General features: G+C 35.8%; 1 protein-coding gene across 2 annotated transcripts in view; it reads right to left on the bottom strand.

Annotated features, from left to right (window-relative positions):
- Positions 1 to 22,801, bottom strand: part of ddx11 (DEAD/H (Asp-Glu-Ala-Asp/His) box helicase 11) — a 24,972-nt gene extending 2,171 nt beyond the window's left edge. The window contains exons 1-22 of one of the 2 annotated variants that reach the window (XM_077193830.1): positions 22,366 to 22,801; positions 22,069 to 22,278; positions 18,596 to 18,682; positions 17,968 to 18,104; positions 17,840 to 17,891; positions 17,652 to 17,759; positions 9,568 to 9,655; positions 9,227 to 9,435; positions 9,001 to 9,153; positions 8,288 to 8,334; positions 7,027 to 7,106; positions 6,894 to 6,935; positions 6,739 to 6,806; positions 6,386 to 6,424; positions 6,183 to 6,303; positions 5,714 to 5,842; positions 5,525 to 5,637; positions 5,288 to 5,360; positions 5,100 to 5,203; positions 1,283 to 1,432; positions 1,143 to 1,211; positions 767 to 867 (exon numbers count right to left, since the gene is read on the bottom strand). In XM_077193830.1, coding sequence (XP_077049945.1) covers positions 767 to 867; positions 1,143 to 1,211; positions 1,283 to 1,432; positions 5,100 to 5,203; positions 5,288 to 5,360; positions 5,525 to 5,637; positions 5,714 to 5,842; positions 6,183 to 6,303; positions 6,386 to 6,424; positions 6,739 to 6,806; positions 6,894 to 6,935; positions 7,027 to 7,106; positions 8,288 to 8,334; positions 9,001 to 9,153; positions 9,227 to 9,435; positions 9,568 to 9,655; positions 17,652 to 17,759; positions 17,840 to 17,891; positions 17,968 to 18,104; positions 18,596 to 18,682; positions 22,069 to 22,278; positions 22,366 to 22,494 — 2,309 coding nt within the window. In that variant the 5' untranslated portion in view covers positions 22,495 to 22,801. The remainder of the gene's footprint in view (positions 1 to 766; positions 868 to 1,142; positions 1,212 to 1,282; positions 1,433 to 5,099; positions 5,204 to 5,287; positions 5,361 to 5,524; positions 5,638 to 5,713; positions 5,843 to 6,182; positions 6,304 to 6,385; positions 6,425 to 6,738; positions 6,807 to 6,893; positions 6,936 to 7,026; positions 7,107 to 8,287; positions 8,335 to 9,000; positions 9,154 to 9,226; positions 9,436 to 9,567; positions 9,656 to 17,651; positions 17,760 to 17,839; positions 17,892 to 17,967; positions 18,105 to 18,595; positions 18,683 to 22,068; positions 22,279 to 22,365) is intronic. The other variant, XM_077193831.1, reaches the window with a different exon arrangement.

Raw genomic sequence — 22,801 nt, 5'->3', positions numbered from 1 at the left:
TTTCTGTTCAATCATTTTTAATGTACTGCCTTGTGGCAACGCAGGAATTTTAGACATTGTCATAGCATTGTATTTTGATTTCAATTAGGTAATGTTGCGTTTTAAAAATAATAAAGAAAATGTAACAAATAATGTAACCAAAATAAAACGTTTTAGAAACGTGAAAAAAAAAACGTGGTTATAAAAAAAAGTTTTAATATGTACTTTCGAATAAAAGCCATTCATGTTGTGAAGATGACGTTTGAAATAAGGTGGATACATACACTGCAATAGTATGGTACTTTATTGGAACATAGTCAAGTCATCTTCATTTATATAGCGCTATTAAAAATGTAGATTGTTTCAAAGCAGCTTTACAGAGATAAACATATAATTTAAGGTAACAGAGATTGGTTTGGTTTTATAGTGGTTCTTGAATAATGATTTTTCCAGCTAAAGTTAGTTTTGATTGATTCACTTCCGTCTAAATGATCATGTTATTAAATTAGGGGCCGCTAAGACGACACCGTTCTCTCTAAACAGACTTTAAACGCGTCTGATATACGCTGATGGCGTTCACATACGCATTAAGAATTGATTCCATAGTTATGCGTGTTTGAATATATGTGTGCAGGTTTGTAATTCTTTACAAACCATGCCTAAACAAACTACTTGTCTCGTCTATACATTTGATGCAGAATTTTATTTTATCACTGCGGGTAGGTATGCAAACCGAAAAAATCCACAAGGCTTTATCTGTAGAGTGGTACATAGTGCTACTACACACCTGCCCAGGTCATCAGAGAAGTTGATTCCTTCACTCATTTTCCCTCCGACTACAGAGAATAGCAGCGCCCCCGTCTGACCACTTCCGGCATTACTGCAGCGCTGCATGAATAAAAACCATTTTACAATATTAAAATAAACACTATAAAAATGGTTTGAAAGACAATTAATATGCATCAATATTGTCGATTTTACTGCACTGTCACTATCGGATGAGAACAAAATTTGAACCCGCACCAACATTGACAGTTATTGAACTAAATGGAAACAACATTGAATTAAACTGAGCTGAATAATGACACTATTGTCTTCTGTAGAGCTGCTTTTTCAGCTAACTTTTGTAATAAAAGTATAGTAATATTAACATACTAACACACCTGTATACACTTGGAATAGTCAGTGAGCACTTGCTCAACCTGACTGGCTTTTTTCGGCTCCTGGAAAATCTGAAACACACAGAGAGCATCTTAACTCGAGCATAAACTGACTTTGCATTGTAGTGTTGCCGTTTGTGTACCTTCTTCTTAGACTGCAGCCGCTGGAGGACACCAGTGCTCTCCCAGTGTCCCAGAATCCTCTTCTCATATTCGTAGGAGGGGAAGAAACAGACTACGCCCCCCGGCACTATGTTACAGAGGTTTGATAGAACACGGCCTGTCTCCTCCATCTGATACAGGAAACGGGTATAAAGACCATGCTGAACATATTTTTGTTATTTCCCTGTTTTTTCAATCTATCATTGATTATACAGAATTATTTTGTTTGAAAATGAAATCATAACCAATGCGTTACAATATTCCATTACTCCCTAAAAAAGTAACTTATTACGTTACATAGTTACTTTTATGGAAAGTAATGCATTGCGTTACTTTTGCATTACTTTACTCGTAACTTGAAAAAGTAATCAGATTACGATTACACGTTTCTTGTAATCCCCCCCAACACTGATCATAACCATAGAAGACATGTTTGGTTTTCTTAGTTTTGTCTTGGCCACGACATTTTAACTCATGGGAACGTGATAAAATGTTCCATGTGATGTGAAGTCGTGGCCTTGAGATCCTATGTTGAGGGAACGACATTTTTCTTTTGGTTACCAGTTTAATGCACAATCAAACCTGCATAACCATAGCAACATGTGATTACCAGAACTGTAAATTAATAAATTAATATTTTATTTTGAATTTAGAAAGGATTATATTTAATACTATAATTTATACTATTAGTCTTTATTATATTATATTGTGCACAATGTTGCCTAGACAGCATTCAAATTAAGTTTGTCATTATCAATAAATGTTAAAAGAATATGTAAGAACATAAAATAAAATATCCCTACAAGAAAACATTTTTATCCATCCCACAGTATTTTAAATCCATTCACGAATCATTTATTTTTATTTAGTATTTTGTATATTATTATTATTATTTTTATTAGTATTACTAGTATTACTGGTTATATTTTTATATTCATTGTTATGCATTTGCTTTGTTCTGTATATTATGTTACGTAAAATTACGTTTGTAAATGCCTCATTATGCCAATCACGTTTGGACTTTATGAATGATAAATGAATGTCTGTTTTCATTTACAAATGTATAGTTAGGTTTGTGCCCATGGCAGCATTTGAATAATGTTTGAATAATTTAGTATTAAAAGCCTATGGCCCGGTTTCACAGACAGATTAAGCCAGGAGTAGTCCTTGGTTCAATTAGGGGATTTAAACAATGGCACTGACTTATTTCAAAATATGGCAGAGCAAGTTGCTTTCAGTTAAAACAGCTCAAGCATGCATTTTAGTTTGGGACTAGCTTAAGCCTCGTCTTTGAAACCGGGGGTATTTTGTTAAAAGAATATTTAAGCTACAAAAAAAAAATGTATTCATCTCATCAAGTCCTTTAAATCTATTCAAATGACAAATCTTGTTAGTCAGTCAGTATTTTGGATTCTTGCATTGTGTCTTAAAGTGACAGCAGCCTAATATTCCTGCTGTGTCTTTTTAATGTTAATCCAACAACAAAAGACAAGGAAATAACTCACTGCTCTTGACTGAATAGCTTTTGTAACTTTAATAATGTCAGGGTGTCTGCGGGGTCTTAAAAAGTATTAAAAGTTGATAAATCAATTTAGAGAAAATGAAGGCCCTTAAAAAGTATTAAAAAGTCTTAAATGCCATTTTAAAAGGTATTAAATTTTGTATCATTTTTGTTATGTATATTTGTATGCTAAAGTTTGCCTGAATTTAATCATTGCGTCGGCAACTAGTGAGATTCTGTGTAGTTTTTTATGGTTTCCTACTAGATATGACGTCATCTGTTACCGCGCTTCATGACCGACTGCACTGCTGCGTGATAGCATATATGTCCCTTTACGCCCATCTTTGACTAATGGGGAAATGCAATATACACAAGCTTTTGTTACATCTTAAGGTTTTCTTTTAGTTTGAAAACTTTAAACAATATGTGTAAACAAAAAATGTAGAGAACAAAAGCATTTATGCCTAAGCTCAAGCAGTGTGAACAAAACGCTAACGTTAGCCATGTATCGTAAATAATGTTCACATACACACGAGTCAGCATATGGTTATCTTGTTTATATTTTTTCACATTCATGTTGAGCAAAACAATATCCACCTGTTTGAGTGAGAAAAAGTGCTGCGCTGCCGCTGACAGACGTTGCAGGGACACAGTGACAGATAACGAAGTTTCTATCAGCACTTTGCGTATTCTGTTATTAAACCGGTCTTCCTTAACGAAACTTAAAGGAAGCATATGTCTTAAAATCATTTTGCTATCATTTAAGTTATCATCTCGGCTTGCTCGGGTTCAGCTGCGCTTACCGTTTATGCAGTGGTGTACAGCTGTCTTTTGTCATTCGACTGCTGTTTGGATTTCATATGATTTCTCATTATGGTGGTGATATTGTAATAACTCAGTATCATTAATTAATTTGTTTAAAAGTAATTCCATTTTGTAATATCATTTAGTAAGATAATTTTCATACAAGTAATTCCAAACTTCGCGAGGCAGAAAACGACATTACGTGATCAAATATAAACACGCTCCACAGCGCCACCCAGTGCATTTAATTATAACTGCGAGTTAGAGGTTGGGATTTATCATGGATTCACAGCATTTACGGCCAGCAAAGCAACATAGTAAAATTCGAATAGTATTTTATTTTTCGAATAATAATTACAGATCGAATATTCGTGCACACCCCTAATACTGACACTCTGCTCTGGTGCATCAAATCAAGCACTCCGTGGTAATCTCAGGTAAAGGTGTTTGTCATGAGAAGTATATAGCTCGGAGAGGTTTATTTTCCCTCTTAAATATGTTTCTTAATTGTTTTGTTTATTGGTTTAATTCTGGTTTCTCTTTCTAATAAACCTTGCATTGCGTTAGTCACTCAATTAATTATCTTATCTTCGTCCCACCCTTCTTTTGCATTAAGGAGTTATCACAAACTAAGACTGTTGTACTATCTTAAAATCAATATATATTATAATAGTAAATGTAAGGTGTCACCGATGTAACGGTTAAAACTTGAAGTGGCGATGATGTCTTAAAATGTATGGAAGGGGTCTTAAAAAAGGTCTTAAAAGGTATTAAATTTAATTCCATGATTCCTGTATATACCCTGAATGATTAATCTTTATTTAATTTATACAGTGAAGATTAGATGCAATGTGGTTTTACATTTGATTGCTTTATTCAATTTCTGTACCTGAAAACTGTTAAATACCTGAAAAACCTTCAAAGCGTGGTTGATTTTACTTGTATCTTTACTCTATTGTATTTATTTGTGCCGTTGCTTGTAGTCTGATTATTTTGTCTGACAGTACTCCTTTTTTCCCTGAACATAGCACCTACCGAACCGTACTAAAAACGATGACCCTAAAACGGTGATAAAAACCGAGCCGTGAGTAATTTGAACCGTTACACCCCTATAGCCTACATAGCAATAATTATAAAAAGATAGCCAATAATAATAAAATGTTTTACCAAACTATATTAATAAGAAGAATTATATATATATATATATATATATATATATATATATATATATATATATATATATATATATATATATATATATCATCATATAAATAAAAAGCCATCAGTGAATGGATTTAAAGGACTGTGGGATGGGATAGATAAAAATGTTTTCTCGTAGGCCTAGGCTATATTATTTTGTGAAGTAAACCAAACATGTCCCCTCCTGGTCACCATATTTATATGTATTTTGTGGCCATAATTAAAAACAAGGTGATTTTTGTGTTTGCATGCGACCATCAGTGGTATTTTTGGTTTGCACATGTAAGTTTTACCATCTGCGGCGTGTCTCTAGTTTGAAAAGTGAACTCCAACTGTTGTCCTGAGGGGCCGGCGCAAAGGATTATGGGTAGGATGTTCTCAGGGGGTATGACATGACCTGAAGCCATTATGCAACAGTTACACACATAATAAGCAACATTGCAAAGGGTAAGAAGAAATGAGCACAATAACGTTAACTCACCACATGAGAACTCTAAAATACGGTCTTCTGTGACCCCTGCGGAAAATAGAAGCTGCTGTTTGAAATCAGCAACCTGCAAAACATTAACATAAAAAAATCAGTCTTGCTTTCAGAGTGATATTCTACACACTGAGAGCCTTTAATGTGTTAGTTTAAGGTTATGTAAGCAAGACAGCTGTGTCACTGTTTCCAATAGTTAGTCTGTGTGTGTGAGTGTGTGTGTGTGTGTTTACTGACGGGTTGCATGGTTCCCCCGGCGATGATCACAGCCCTGCACTCCTGGACGATCTGTGCGAAGTGAACTGCGGCATTCAGCAAGAGAAACTTCACACTGCTCTGGGCAAGACATGCTGGAGAAAGAAAGGCAAATTATTTATGAGAGACAAATTCATGTGTATCATGCAGGTGATCAAATACTCCACTAACCCTGCCTTTGTATCACGACTCGTCCGTCTTTGTTAGTGTTAGTGAGGGCAAACAGGAAACTTTCAACCAGCATCATTGGAGAAGCCATGATCGGTTTGTCCTCTACTGCCACCTGCTGTTCTAAAACATCTAGAAGATCAAAAATACAGGTTTTACATTGTCTGAATGCTGCTTCTCCTCAAACACACCAGGATGAATAATGAGGAGCTAACGGTGTGTTCACACTTGTAGTTTGGTTCTTTTGAATATGATACATTTAGTCCTGGTTCACTTAGCGTTCAAACTGTCACTTTTAACACCAAACCTAAAGATAAAAGAAAAAAAAAAGCGGATGGCAATGTTCACGCTTATTCAAATGAACCTTACTAACAGAGCAATCGCACTAGAGTTCGTTTTAATCGAACCAAACCTGATAAGTGTGAACACACCCTAAATGTTTATTGATTGTTACTTGTTTTACAGATTGTACCTGTAGGTTTGTTCTGAAGCGTCTGCAGGAAACGCCCGAGTCCTTCTATACGATGGTTCTCTTTGTTCTTCGAGTGTGTGTTTACACCGCTGCCTTCATATTTTTCCACAAATCCACACAGCTACACACAGGACACAGATCATCAGTGTGTGCGTTTATGTACACTTGTTCAAATAAATTCATAAACGTGTTCTCGTACTGACCTTTCGGCTGATCATGCTCTTCTCAAAATATTTCTGAACCTTCAAAAGACAGATTAAACCACGTTAAGAATTATACTAATGTCAAATTAATATTATTAATAATAACATGTTTTTGTTTCCAGAATGAGCCAATGAAGTTGTTGCAGTGATGTTATTAACTAAAAACTATTAAAATTTGTTTTTGTTAACTGAAACCAATCAAAAATAAAATATCAATAAAAGATGGAAAACTTTTATGACAAAAGCACATAACAAAATTACTAGAGTTAAAAATCAAAACCAATTCAAAATATTAATAAATATTAGAATATTAAATAAATAATACTATAATAACACAAGAGTTGGAGTAATACCTTAAAAAGGTTTATGTTATCAACTTGAGCCTTAAACAGGAAGTCGTTGATAGTCAGCAGCTCACTTCCTGTTGTGTAAAGAAATTCAAAGCCAAAAAATTTTTTTTGGAGAAAAAAAAAAAAAAAAAGTTTCTATGCACGTTGTGCTTGTTTACCTGTTTGGCAGGACTGAGTGTTCGGATTCTGACCCACTTTACCTGTTCACGGGAAATGACAGCAATAAATCAGCTAGATAAAACCAGATGAACAAGATAATACACAAACAAAACAAAGCAGCGCACAGCTTACCTCCGAGTGTTCGCACAAGCCCCTCCAGCACAAAGAGGATCTGTTTGATGTACATCAGATTTTTCGCCTTCAGTCGACTTCTGCAGCCATTCGACACAATGACATGTACAGTAATTCATAACGATAATATCATCTGATGTGAAAATTGGATGTTGCGTTACCATAGAAACGGTATTTTTTGTATTAGGCCCCTCCCCTTTTGGGCATCATCTTTCATAATTTACTATCAAAACCTTTTCTAATATTGACAAAACACATATTGTCAGAAAGTTCTGAGTCTCAAGGTTCCATATTTAGTGACAGAAGTGATATTTGGATAGAAATGTATGAATTTGTTACAGCAGATTGCATACAATTAAATTCAATGGAATGCAATGGCACCCGGTGGCTATTTTTGGTACTACGCCTAAACAAAATCTCATGGGAACTTCAATTTTTGTGATATTAACTTGAAATTTGGAACACAACTTGGTTAGATATATAGCTTTCATTTTATAGTAATTTTATAGTAAAAAATATTTTGTAAAATATTTATTTTATATTAAAAAATATATATTAATAAAGTATATTTGATTTACTGTAAATTATAACTTCCATAACTTTTTCATACTTTAATTTATTGAAGTGCTTTCACTTCAGTAATAATCTGCTGATTGTTAAAACAAGACCAAACCTTTAAAACAAGACCAAACTTAGGTCTGTATTCCAAAGCATTCTTGAATTACAACTATTTAAGTTTGTATAGTGCATTTTAATGTCAATTATCAAAAGGGGGGTGACAGCTAAGGGGTTAAGAACATTCCTCTAGCTCACTTCATTTTCAGTACTTTTGTGTGTGTGTTTTTTAGCTCCACGGGATAATGTTTCTTGAGCAGCAAATCAGCATATTAGGATGATTTCTGAAGGATCATGTGACACTGAAGACTCGGTAATGATGCTGAAAATTCAGCTTCGCATTACAGGAATAAATTACAGTTTAAAATATATATATATACATAAAAAGCTGTTCTTATCAATTGTATTTTTAATTCTTTTTAACTACATTTTTATCAAATAAATGCAGTCATGGTGAGCATAAGAGAAAAAAAAAACATTTTGGTGCTCAACAGCATTAGTCCCATTCATTTACAGTTTGCGAACATTCTTCCAATAGTTCTCCTTTTGTGTTCCACAGAAGAAAAAAAGTCATATGGGTTTGTAATGGAATGAAATGGGCACTCTCAATTAGATGTACAAAATGTTTGAATGTGTTTTCATTTACCTGTAGCGCTCACAGTACTGGGAGAGCTGTGAATGAGCCCTGCAGAGCTGAAACATAAGAAATGCACATTAGTTAAAGACATTTTTTAATAAACACTTTTGTTATACTGGTTTAAAATCGCTTCACATCCTGATAGCAATCAACAATAGAAGTGTTCTAAATATTAAAATATGTGCATATATCTTCTATGGTTGTCTCCGGACCAAAAAATTGTGCGTCCACTCATTGCATTCGGTCCAAATGTCATGTTATTCGTGTTAGGTTGGAATATAATTTCTTTACACGATTATAAGGCCGTACAGAGTAAGTGATTTTTGCGTATGTGTGGTTTCAGTTGTTCCTATATTTTTTCATAAATTTTGAAAAAATTATTATTAAGAATTTTTGGGTGAATCGTGATTTGTTCTTAAAATCGTTTGTACGCAAATTTGGACGCATACTTAGTGAATGAGACCCATTATTATTGTAATGTTATGTGCTTTGAGACATAAGGTAGTTAAGTGCCGTCTATTGTGACGCTTTGCAGACTCTGCTGTGTGAGTTGTTCGTGTGTTTTGAAGGAGGCATGGCTTTGTAGACGCTCAGAAGGGAGGGCTGGATTTTATGCTTTCAAAGTCAGCTTGCTATTGCTAGCCTCTCCGAAATTACCTACCCTACCTTTAACTAGTCTTGAGTTCTCTAGATCAGATCAGTGAGTTTGTGCATGCATGTACCTGTGCTCCACTGATTTCTGTACTGTGTATGGATGAGATGGTGTCAGTCAGATTATGAGCCTCATCTATAATGACAATCTGATCCTTTAGTTTGATCCCTGACGCTTTGCGGGTGGAAGCATGGAGCAACGACTGATACGGCAATACCACCACCTGAGAAAAAGAGAGAAAGACTGAATGCACAGTTTATATGAACGAGAGTGTATTCCAGCGGGTGTGTGTGTACCTGAGCTGCAGGTATGGCCATCCGTGTGCTGTAGTAAGGACACGTGTGTGTTTCCCGCCCGTGCTGTAGGAGCTGCTCCACGTCTCGCACCTTCACCAGCACTTCATCCCTCATCGCCATCAAACTCTCAAAACCCGAGAAGGCACACGTCGCCTTGGCATCACCACGACGCCGCTTCGGCTCCAAGTCTGGTGCTTTTTCTCGTTTCTCTGCAGATGGAGGTCAGAACTTCAACCTTTTCCTCATTATGTCATTCTCTCCAGATTATGTAATAATTGGGTCATTTGAAATAGCAATAACACTAGGTTTGAATTTGCTGAGATTGTGTTTATGTTTCTGACCATGTTTGTTTTTCTGCATTTCCAAACAGCGGTCGTTCATCATTTGGACGTTTCCGAGCCGGATGACCTCTGGATTAATGCACAGGTTCTAAAAAGGGCCAAAATGACACAGAAATGATCTGTTCTGCCTTTTATGAATTCATCAATGTGTTCATAAGTATTAATTGTTGAAAACTGGCCTAGCATTGTAGCAGCGACTCTTGCTCAGGCAAGCAGCACTCATTTTCTTCAGAAAATGTAAAAAATTTAAGTTAAAGGGATAGTTTGGCCAAAAATCAAAATTCTCACTATTAATAAGTTGCTTATTAGCATGCATATTACTAGTATATTGGCTGTTTATTAGTACTTATAAAGCACATATTAATGCCTTGTTCTGCATGACCATATTCAACATCCCTTTAATCCTACCCAATACCTAAACTTAACAACAACCTTACTAACTATTAATAAGCAGTAATTAGAAGTTTATTGTGGCAAATGTCGTAGTTAATACTTAGGGAGAATTTGACCCTAATCTAAAGTGTGACCGAATTTTCATTTTTCAACTATCCCTTTAAAGGGGTCATATAATGGTACATGCACTTTTTCAAGTGATTGTACTGAAATGTGTGTTGGCAGTGCCTGTACACAACCATCATATAATGATAAAAATCTATCCAGTGCTTCTGTTTTAATCTCCTTATATGTTTTCCCCTGCCTCAAATTGAGCCGTTCGATTTTGTGACGTCACTAAATCCGACGCCCCACCCACGATTGTTGATTGACAGCAGCGTTTCAACAGATCCCTGCCCTGAGCGAGCTGTCAGTCATCATAGTCCGTCATTGTTGATACGCTGGAGCAGAATGGCGTCTAAGCGATTGTGGTGTTCTGTTCTTGGGTGTAATAACGAACACAGCAGTAATTTTGATGTTCCTAAATCCGAACCACTGAAGACACAGTGGCTGAGTTTTGTTTTCGAAGGGAATATTCCCCACGAGCAACGTCAATGCTTTCATGTTTGCACGATTCGCAAATCTTTTCTCACCAGACTGCTTTGTTAACGAAGGAAGTAACTTATAAAGCTGATTTTGATAAGAAGCTGCTCCTGAAAAAAGAATCGTTACCAACTATTCATGTCTCCCTGCTGAACCTCCAGAAAAAGTAAGTGTAAAATTTTATTAACCTTTATATTAATCTTTGCAAATCGCTTCACGATGAATGCGGCTAAGGTTTACACTCAGGGTACATACGGCATGTTTTCTATGTACGACGTTCTCAATATAATTCATAATCCCACGTTTATAATGAACAACGCGTTATGGTTATTGTGTTATTGCAAACTGAGTACGTATAACTTACATCAGTAAACACATAGCGTTCGTACATCTCACTAAGTTACTCTACCCTGCCAGTACACAAAGATAGATCAAAGTGACAATATAATAACCAACCATTCAGAAACGTCATGTTCGAGCCTTAATTGTCGAACTTCTTCGGGCCGTCATCTTGTTCCGACTCCGGTTCAAACTGATACGGTTGCACAGATGTGTCCTCCTCAGAGACTCCCGCTGCCATTTTTTTCCTATACCCTCAACTGTTGTCAAGGAAACACTCAGCGTGCGGTGTGGTCATAACGCTGTTATGAACGCCCGCAGAACAGAGGGGCGGAGTGAGCGAGGCTCATTATCATTTAAAGGATTATGTACTGAAATAGCGTGTTGAAAACAGAGCTGTTTTTGACCAGGTAAAATTAGCGTTTTCTTACAATACTAACGAAAATTTTTAATTAAAGTATATTACAAACTTTTCATTTAGACACTAAAGAATCAAATCAAAATGGCATTATATGACCCCTTTAAAGGTCCCCTATTATGCCCCTTTTCACAAGATGTAAAATAAGTCTCTGATGTCCCCAGAGTTTGTATGTGAAGTTTTAGCTCAAAATACAAAACAGATAATTTTTTACAGCATGTTTAAATTGTAATTTTTTGGTGCTCAGAAAAACGCGCTGTTTTAGTGTGTACCCTTTAAATGCAAATGAGCACGGCACAGGGGGCGGAGCTTCAAGAGCTCGCGCTCAGTCTCAGGACAATTTCATCTCACAGGATGATGATAATAATGGCTCGTTTCCACTGAGCAGTACGGTACGGTACAGTACGGTTCGGGTCGGGTCGGGTCAGTAAACCATGATCCAGCTAGCGTTTCCACCGCCAACAGTACCCTACTTGATAGGCGTGGTGTTTGCCGGAAAGAAGCGATCAACGTGATTTTCGCGCGAAGAAGAAAGCGACAGAGTAAACACCAATGGATGGCATACAGCAGATCTTGTCCTTGCTTCTCGTCATGTTTGTCACAAGAAGACAAGCGCCGACATTAGGCATTTCTCAATACCAAGTATGTAAAGTTCTCAGCAGAAGAACTCCTGAGGACGCGAGTCCGGTAATTCTCCAAATGGAACAGCGCGTTCTGCATGTACATTTTAGGCAACAATAAAACGAAATATGTTATAAAACACCACTCTGCCTCTTTTCGTTTTCATTTAAATAAATTTTAAACATTATAGGCACACAAATGTGGTTCAGGCAATGTATAGACCTGATTATATACATGTTTAACGTTAGCCTATTTATAACAAAACGAAATATAAAACACAACCCTGCATCTTTTCGTTTAAATTAAAAAAAAATATTAAACATATTCCAGGCAATATGTGCATTTGTACAAATGTTGCAATAAACAACATTACAGTGATAATCTTGTAATAAGAAATGACAAAACTCAACCCTATCTCTTTTTGTTAAATTTCAGTTCTATCAATAATAGCCATTATAAAAGTATAAGTAAAAGGTAACGTTACAAGAAGCTATACAATAAGAAATAAAGCAAACAATTCAGTCAAATATACAAATTCAGCGCTAGTCTAACGTTAACTTTACAACGGAAAAGTTATAGCCTAAATATATGAAACTTCACTTAGCCCTCAGCCAAAACGATTGGCCAGGGAACGAATTATCGATTCACGAGACCAAAGATCACCCGTTAGATATACACAAGACGAATTACCACTAGCTGCTACAGAGTCAGCGGCAAACGTCAGAACGACTAGCCGAGGAAAGGCTGTTCCAGGTGGGGAACATGAGCGCCGAGCGCCCGGTGATCGCCTAGAATGGATCAAATTATCATAAATCATTATAAATAAACCGCAGATTTGAGCTTTAAACAACTACATTCTCGCCTCAAAAACTCTTAAAACTACATTTCGTGAAAGAATAACCGTAGTATTATATTCCAACTGTATATTAAAAAATGGCGCTTCTTCTGTTGCCATTCCCCTCGCGCAAGTGACGATCTCTGTCAACCAATCAGCGTTTTGCAGTGAGTCTAGCTCCACCCTTTAGTACCGTACCACTGTGCTAGGTACCCCAACGGAAGGGTACCCAAAAAGTGGTACGGTACGGTTTTTTGGTACCATTCACAACTTTTGACAGTGGAAACGCAAATAGTTGCGTACCGTACCGAACTGTACCGTACCGTACCGCTCAGTGGAAACGAGCCATTATATCAGAAACTCTCAGTAACGGTGTTCATTTCGACCCGGAGTCGGACAATAATGCCTACAGAGTCAGAGTGCTGTATAGAGATGGAACAGGTATAGTTTAGTAGTTTAATTACGGTTATAACGTATTTGTCATCTGCATGTATCCACTATTAATAGCCTACAAGTCTGCTGTTTCGGACCAGGTCCGAATGATGATCAAACATATACTGATGAGTTTAACCCCTTAGCTGTCATCCCCCTTTTGATAATTGACATTAAAATGCAGTATACAAACCTAAATGGTTGTAATTCAAGAATGCTTTGGAATATAGACCTAAGTTTGGTCTTGTTTTAAAGAAAACAATCGGCAGATTATTACTGAAGTGAAAGCACTTCAAAAAATTAAAGTATGAAAAAGTTATGGAAGTTAAAATTTACAGTAAATCAAATATACTTTATTAATATATTTTTTTAATATAAAATAAATATTTTACAAAATATTTTTTACTATAAAATTACTATAAAATGAAAGCTATATATCTAACCAAGTTGTGTTCCAAATTTAAAGTTGATATCACAAAAATTGAAGTTCCCATGAGATTTTGTTTAGGCGTTATACCAAAAATAGCCACCGGGTGCCATTGCATTCCATTGAATTTAATTGTATGCATTCTGCCATAACAAATTAATACATTTCTATCCAAATATCACTTCTGTCACTAAATATGGAACCTTGAGACTCAGACCTTTCTGACAATATGTGTTTTGTCAAGATTAGAACATTTTTGATAATAAATTATGAAAGATGATGCCCAAAAGGGGAGGGGCCTAATATAAAAATACCGTTTCTATGGTAACGCAACGTCCAATTTGAAAACGGTTTTTACAGGATGAATTCTGAGTTCGTAAGCTTTCAAATGATACCTAATTTATGATAACTACTAAAATATGTGATATAATAATAATAAAAAATTCTATATATATATATATAATATATAATATACTTTTTAGAGGACTTTTTACTTTACTTTTTAAAATATAATTTTATCTTTTTTTATTGACAAATACTAGATTATGTTTTATTATGAACTTTTAGCATTAAAAAAACAAAGTTTCAGTTATTAAAAGTGTGTACGTCGACTTTTTGTGACAAAGGTCAGAAACTCCTGTAATGACGTAGATTTTTTTGAGGTGCACTCTTGTCATAAATTCATATATTACTGTTCATACAAAATTTGTAAGAAAAAAACAGCGCTAAAATATCTATTCAGGAGTCTTAGACCATTCCAACGATATATAGTTTGTCATGATTAAATTAGGATTTAATAGTAATATTTTGAAGTAAATTTCGGTTGCCCGTATACGGGCAAGTGACAGTTAAGGGTTAATAAAGTTTATTGTACATAACACAAAAGATGAAGCTTCAGTTTTACTTCAGAAACTCACCGTAAGAGCTGAGTAAACAGTAAGATATAAGAAGAGCGCAAGTACATAAACGAATTTCGGTAGAGTTGAGGGAGCATTTTCTTTAAAAACAAAATAATTCCACCTCGTTTTCAGCGGCTGCCTCAGATTTCGGGAGTAATTAGAGAGCTATGTGGATTAATAAATTCAGCCAAACAACACCTACAACGCTGGGAGACATTCTCGTCAGTGTAGCAGCTGTGAACTCGATCAGGGCGGGTCTATGTTAGAACGGCAGTGTCTGTCAACACTCGTGGGCGGGGCCTGTACTTAGTGATGTCACTAAAACGGCATTGCGAAAAACAGGTCGTTGGGAGACACTGCTGATGATTTATGGGGATTAATAAAAAATGAGCGAGTGGATTTTTATCACTATTGGGTGGTTGTGTACAGTATACACACACTGCCAACAAACATTTATGTCCAAACAGCATGCAAAAGTGAATTTTGCATAATATGGGACCTTTAAATTACAACCCCAAATCAGAAAAAGTTGGGACATTTTGTAAAATGCAATAAAATCAAGAATCTGTGATTTGTTCATTCTATTTAACCTTTTATTAACTGACAAAAGTACAAAGAAATGTTTTCCAATGTTTTCACTGACCAACATAATTAACAGAATTAACAAATCACAGATTCTTGATTTTATTGCATTTTACAAAATGTCCCAACTTTTTCTGATTTGGGGTTGTAAAAAAAATTTAAAATGTAAAAGCATAATCCTTGTCATAGGTACTCATTATTTAGTTTTTATAATGATTTTTATCATATTAAATATATGTATTAGTATAATTGCAAAACTATACACTACCATTTAAAAAAATTGGGGTCAGAAAATTGTTTTTTTAAAGAAATTAATACTTTTATTCAGAAAGGATTTATTTAATTTATCAAAAGTGACAGTAAAGACATTTGTAATGTTGCAAAAAAAATCTATTTCAAATTAATGCTGTTCTTTTGAACTTTAAATTCATCAAAAAAACATTTTTTTTATTATCAATTTCCAAAAAAATATTAAGCAGCACAACTGTTTCCAAAATTGATAAGAATAAATGTTTGAGCATCAAATCAGCAAATTAGAATGATTTCTGAAGGATCATGTGACACTGAAGACTTGAGTAATGATGCTGAAAATTCAACTTTACATCACAGGAATAAATCATATTTTAAATATATAATAACGTAGAAAACAGTTATTTAAAATTGCAATAATATTTCACAAACTTACTGTTTTTACCGAATATTAATTAAAAAAAATAATAATAATGTATATACATATAGTTGTGGACAGAATTATAGGCATCCCTGATAAATATGATCAAAGATGGCTGTAAAAATAAATGTGCATTGTTTATCGTTTTGATCTTTCATTAAATTTTTTTTTGTGCAAAAATCTAACCTTTCATTGAAGTAAAAGATTTGAAAGTGTGGGGGGGGGGGGGGGATCACATTATGAAATAAATGTTTTTCTCCAAAACACGTTGGCCACAATTATTGGTACCCCTAGAATTAATTACGAGTAAAATATCTCTGAAGTATATTCCCATTAATGTTTACCTTTTTTTTAGCACATCAGGGTGACTACAAACATGAAATTGTCTAGCTATGACTTCTTGTTTCACAGGAGTTTAAATATGAGGAAACACAAAGGCCAAATTCCCTTATTCATCCATCACAATGAGTAAAACCAAAGAATATAGTTCTGATGTGCAGCAAAAGATTGTTGAGCTTCACAAAATAGAAAGTGGCTGTAAGAAAATAGCTAAAGAATTGAAAATCCCCATTTTGACCATCAGGGCAATAACTAGGAAGTTACAATCAACTAAAGATGTTATGAATCTGCCAGTGTGTCTATAATGTCTTAATGCACGGTGAAGAGGAGAGATTGAGTGACCAAAGACTCTTCAAGGATCACAGATGGAGAATTGCAGAGATTACTTGAGTCTTGGGGGTCAGAAAGCCTAAAAGAATATATCAAACAACCCCTACATCACCACATGTTCTTTAGGAGGTTTTCAAGAAAAATCCTACTCGCTCCTCCAAAAATAAACTCCAGCATATTCAGTTGTCTGACATGACTGGAACTTCAAAAGGGACTGGATTCTATGGTCAGATGAAACAAAAAATGGCTTATTGCAAACCCACCAGATGTGTTGGTGCAAACAGGGATAAAAAGTACCCCATGCCTGCGGTTAAATATACCGCTGGTTATAGTATTTTGTGGGCCTATTTTTTTTGCTGGAGGTCCTGGAGATCTTGTTCACATACATGGTATTATGGATTCTAGCAAATACCAACAGATAAAAAATCAAAACCTGACGGCCTCTGCTAGAAATCTTAAAATGGGCTGTGGTTGGATCTTCTATCAGGACAAAGGTCTAAAACAAACACCAAAATCAACACAAAAATGGGTCACTGAGCACAAAATGAAGGTTCTGCCATCACCGTCCCAGTCCCTGACCTGAACCCTATAGAAAATTAGTGGGCTGAACTGAAGGATTTGGAGAGATTCTGTATGGAGGAATGGTCTCTAATCTCTTGTCAGTTGTTCTCCAAATTCATCAGGCATTTTAGGAGAAAACTCAGAGCTGTTATCATGGAAAAAGGAGATTCCAAAAAGTATTTAATAAAAGGGTGCCAATAATTATGGCCAGCTTGTTTTGGAGAAAAGCATTTATTTCATAATGTGATTTTCCCCACTTTCAATTATTTTACTTCAATGAAAGGTTAGATTTTTTGTGAATTGTTTGAATGAAAGATCAAAAGGATAAACAATGTAGATTTATTTTTTACATATTTATCAGGGGTGCCATTAATTCTGACCACAACTGTGTATATATATATATATATATATATATATATATATATATATATATATATATATACATATACACACACACACACACACACACACACATATATATATATATAGTCATTTATATCAAATAAATGTAGCATTAGACTTCTTTTCAAAACATTCCAAAAATATCACAGACCCCAAGCTTTTGAACGGTAGTGTGTATATATACAATAATGGCATATAAGTGTGTATAAATCAGTCATACTGTAATCGTAAGAGTAAATCTGGTGCATGTTTACCTGTCTAGAGCCCAGGTTAACCAAGTGGACAGCGGCCCCGTATGGACTCTTCTGTACCTCGTGCACAAACTGAGCCAGCTGAGAGTGAGTTCGGCTACAGTAATAAATCTTAAGATATAAAACAAATACACTGTTAAACATGCACAAACACCTTGTTTACCAAATGCAGGGTGGATTTAAACATGCACCTTAGTGACATGATCCTCTTCTAGAACTTCATCATCGTCATCATCACACAGCCTGTAGAGGGAACGCTATGAGAACTCAAGGCTGGGAGACACAAACTCATCCAGTCATCCACAAACACAATCAATACCTGCTCTTTGGCGTGGCTTCATCATCACTCTCGTATTCTGCTACAATAAGCCTGTCCTCCTCTGGATCGTGGCTCTCTGACTCCACTCCCTCTCTGCTGAGCTGAAGTAATTTTACAGCCTCATCATCTTCATTGGCCTGTTAAAGGTGCAATAAGCAACATGACTTTATTATTATTATCATTATTATTATTAAACATTTTATTTATAGGCACCTTTCATGGCACTCAAGTACACCTTACAAAATCCATAAAAACAATAAAACCAGTGCAGCAACAATTATTAAAATCACATAAAAGCCTGCCTAAACAGATAAGTTTTAAGACGAGATTTAAAGACCGAAAGACTAGAACTGTTGCGAACTTTAGATGGGTAAATATCCATAAGAGCAATTAAAATAAAGCAGATCCTCACTTGTTTTATTTATTTCAATTTATTTATTTGTGAAGACTAGACTATTAAATATTTTAAAAAACAAATATTTGCAGAATTTTTCAATATTTATTCTGTTTTCTTTTTTTTTCTTTTTTCCCCCTTCATTTTAAATGTTTCTAAATCCTAAAACATTTTGTTTATTTCCAGGTAAACCCCTGATGTCAGTCTTTCAGATCCCACTGTTCATGCACTCACTTTTCTCTTCATATCATATCTGAGCTTGGCATTGTGTCGGATCATCTCCAGTCTCTCCTCACGCTTCTTCCGTTTCAGCTCTTCATCCTGAATTAAATTAAGGACAAGGATGATTTTTTTTTTTATTCTCTTATACAGGGGTTTTCAATCTTTTAGATGCCATGGACTTGCATATACAACCCCAAATCAGAAAAAGTTGGGACATTTTGTAAAATGCATTAAAATCAATCAAAGAATCTGTGATTTGTTAATTCTATTTAAACTTTTATTAACTGACAAAAGTACAAAGAGAAGTTTTCCAATGTTTTCACTGACCAACATAATTGTATTTTGTAAATATGAACAAATTTTGATTTTGATGGCTGCAACACACCCCCAAAAAAGTTGGGACAGAGACATGTTTACCACTGTGTCACTTCACCTTTCCTTTTAATTACACTTTTTAATCATTTGGGAGTTGAGGATACTAATTGTTGGAGTTTTGCTAGTGGAATATTTGCCCAATCTTGTCAGATACAAGACAGCCGCTCAACAGTCTGTGGTCATCATTACCTGATTCTTCTTTTCATGATGGGTCATACATTTTCCATAAGAGACATATCTGGACTGCAGTAAACAGGCAGGCACATCCCTTCTATGGTGCAGAGTGTCTAGAAACCACTCAGTTTTAGCATGTGCAGAATGAGGCCTGGCATTGTCTTGCTTCCCAGGAAAGATGTCATCTTGATGGCAGTTTATGTCTCTGTACAATCCAAATACATGCCTCCATGTCAATGGTTCCTTCACAATAATGCAAGTTACCCATACCGTTTGCAATGATGCACCTCAATACCAGCACAGATGTTTGCTTTTGCACCTGTCGCTGGTGAAAGTCTGGTTGGTCCCTTTCGTCTTTGGGACTGAGAACTCGATGTCCATTTTTTTACAAAAACAAGCTGAAACATGGACTCATCTGACCACAGCACACATTTCCACTGTCTTCTAGACCATCTGAGATGAGCTTAGGCCCAGAGAACTCTCCGGCATCTCCACATAGAACTGATGTAAAGTTTTCTCCTTGCGTATCAGAGATTCAAGTGGCATTTGTTGATGCAGCGTCAGACTGTGTTCAGTGAAAACGGATTTCCAAATTACTCCTGAGCACATGTGTCTGTATTTAACGGATTAGCATGATGGTATCTTGTGCAATGCCATCTGAGGGCTCAAAGGTCACGCACATTCAACAGAGGTCTACTGCCTTGCCCTACACAGACTGAGATTTCTCTGGATTCCCTCAATCTTGTGACAATATTATGTATGGAAGATGAAATGTTGATAGATGTTGATAAAAGACATAAATTCTTTGCAATCTTGCATTGAGAAATGTGATTTTTTTTAATTGTTTGACAATTCTCTCATGATATTTGGCACAAACTGATGAGCCATGACCCATCTTTGCTTAAAAAAACTGAGAAGCACTTTTACACCCAAACATGATACCCTCAACTATTACCAATTCACCTGCTCAGTGTGGACTGTTTCAAAAGTTGGATAATCTAATTTGGATAATCTTTTCACTTTTATTTGGTCTCTGTCCCAACTTTTTTGGGGTGTGTTGCAGCCATCAAAATCAAACTTTGTTCATATTTACAAAATACAATTATGTTGATCATTGAAAACATTGGGAAACTTTTTTTGTACTTTTGTCAGTTAAAAAAAGTTTAAATAGAATTAACAAATCACAGATTCTTGATTTTAATGCATTTTACAAAATGTCCCAACTTTTTCTGATTTGGGGTTGTAAGATAATCCTCATGAAAGGCAGCTAGATATTTATATATACAGTCACACCAAAAATTATTCAGATACCAAATATAATTTTTATATTTTTTTACTAGTGGGTGCAGGACACTATAGTTCATTTATGTAAGTGAGGATAGCAAAATAAAGTAAACTGTGACATATTATATCCAAAAAGTCTTCATACAGTGGACTACCAGTAAAATTCATAAACATTTTTATAAAACAATTTATAAACACACTAAAAACTATTCTGACACTTGACCTGACCATGTTTTGCTTAAGTGTTTTTTCTTTAACTGCTAATGCGACCTTTTTACATCACAGACTGAACAAAATTAACCATTGCTTGGTAATCGGTTGACCTAAATTGGTATTATCTAAATGTGCATTTAATTTTAACAGCTGACAGCTATTCAACCTCATTCATTTGTGAGACCGTCTAGCAGAAGGATGGCCAAAACAAGTAAAATATGATTTGATAACTCTGAGTTCTTGTCATATTTTAGAACCATTTTTAAACTATAATGAATTAAAGGTTGTATCAGCGATTGTGGGTGAAGTCACTTCTGTTTGTGTTTGAATCGAGATCTGATATTCGCTAGAGCGATCCGAGTTTAGTCGAGCTTCACTCGACACAGAATTATATTTCCACACACAGTTCACATACAAAAAAGTCCACACTAGAAGCTACTCACCTGTCCAGAAGAAACAGTTCAACCTCAGCGTCCGATTTAAAATTTTTCAAATCTTTGAGTTCTGTCCACCGTTCAAAAGCCTTCCTGATTAAAATTCGTTTCTTTGACGAAAAACGAGGGTATTCGCTCGCCCTAATCCTCCTTCTCTTCTTGGGGATTGCCTCTTCCATGTTAAATGTATCTGGTCCGTTGATAGCATAGGGTTGATAGACGCTGCCTTATTCTTCAGCTCCGACTTCGCGTGCAGGCGCCGTGCACGAGCGCAAAAACAAACAACACCCGCCCCTGTCGGTGATTGGTTAGAACACTGTTTATTTTGATTTTGAGTGGTGGTTGCACCCATTTGTTTTTGTGTGCAGATCTCAGAGCCTAGGCTGCCTACAGAGACGCGTTTTTTTGACAGCCTGCTTATGGGGCGGGCAGCTAGTGGATCGTTAGGAAAGATTATATGAATGTGATAATTTTTGTTTGGGCCTGAAATCGCTGATACAACCTTTAACTGTGATAATGTGAGAAATGTTGAAGGTTTCTGAATACATTTTGGTTTGACTGAATATATAAGGGGTAGCAGTGGCACAGTGGATAAGAAACATGCCTTTGGTGTGAGAGACCCGGGTTCGAATCCACTGTGAGAAACCAATGTGTACCTGAGCAAGACACTTAACCCCTAGTTGCTCCAGAGGCGTGCGACCTCTGACATATATAGCAATTGTAAGTCGCTTTGGATAAAAGCATCAGATAAATGTAAATGTAATGTAATATATATATATAAACAAATTTTATTTGGAAAATAGTTTATCAAAGTATTTTTCAATCAAATTATTTATTGAATTATTTTAATATTCTTTTTACTTCTTTATTTTTTACAGTTTTTTCTTTTCCACTTTTTCATCTAGCACTACCTTACAGCCCACGGATTGAAAACCCCTGCTTGCCTTGGAAACACATGACTTGAAGAACTGATGAACTGTAAAAGGCACATAATAATTCTCATACCTTTAACTTGTTCACCATGTCTCTTTCTGCTTTCTTCTGCACAAACTCAGACACCCAGTCTGGCTCTGATAGTTGGCTGTTGCTCTTCTCCTCCTTCACACCGTCACACTCCTCCGTTTTCTCCAGAAGTCTAGCAGCCTCTCGTTTCTTCTTCTCCTCGTGGTCTCTCAGCCACGTCAGTGCGCCGCATATAAGACTCAAAGACTTTCCCTGCAGGACCAAACACAAGAAAGCTCAAACATCCACTGTCATCTGTACTGAGATGGTGAGATGAACCGATCTCATGCGCAGACTGACCGTGCCAGTGGGACTTTCGAATATACCGATTTTCCCCTGATCAAGAGCAGTGTAAAGTGCCTCCATGAAGCTCTCCTGAATCTGATAGGGCTGGAAGGGGAAAGGAAACCGACCGCTCTTGCTCTCCATATCATATAATCGGGATCAGGTTAGATTCCAACAAACAGACTAAACACCACATAGGTTAAATTCAACAGATCAACACTGCATTTAGGCCAGTTATACACTGACAATAAACTCCTCACAGTGTCAACGCAACATGACTTGAAGTTCAAAAAGTTCACATCTAAAGTTCATATCTAAATGTGTCTGCTTTTCCTCGCAAATCCAATGAAATGACAAATGACTATAAAGAAATATCGCGTTAACTTAATCCATATCACAGAAAACACGTTCTGACAGCGTAAACTTCCTCGAACAAACGCGCCAGTCTTCT

The sequence above is a fragment of the Siphateles boraxobius genome, unplaced genomic scaffold (genome assembly GCF_051911475.1).
Source record: "Siphateles boraxobius isolate OS27281-9 unplaced genomic scaffold, OSU_SipBor_1 31, whole genome shotgun sequence".
Classification (NCBI taxonomy): domain Eukaryota; kingdom Metazoa; phylum Chordata; class Actinopteri; order Cypriniformes; family Leuciscidae; genus Siphateles; species Siphateles boraxobius.
Note: the sequence above shows the minus strand (reverse complement) of the source record. Positions and strands in the feature narration are given on the sequence as shown.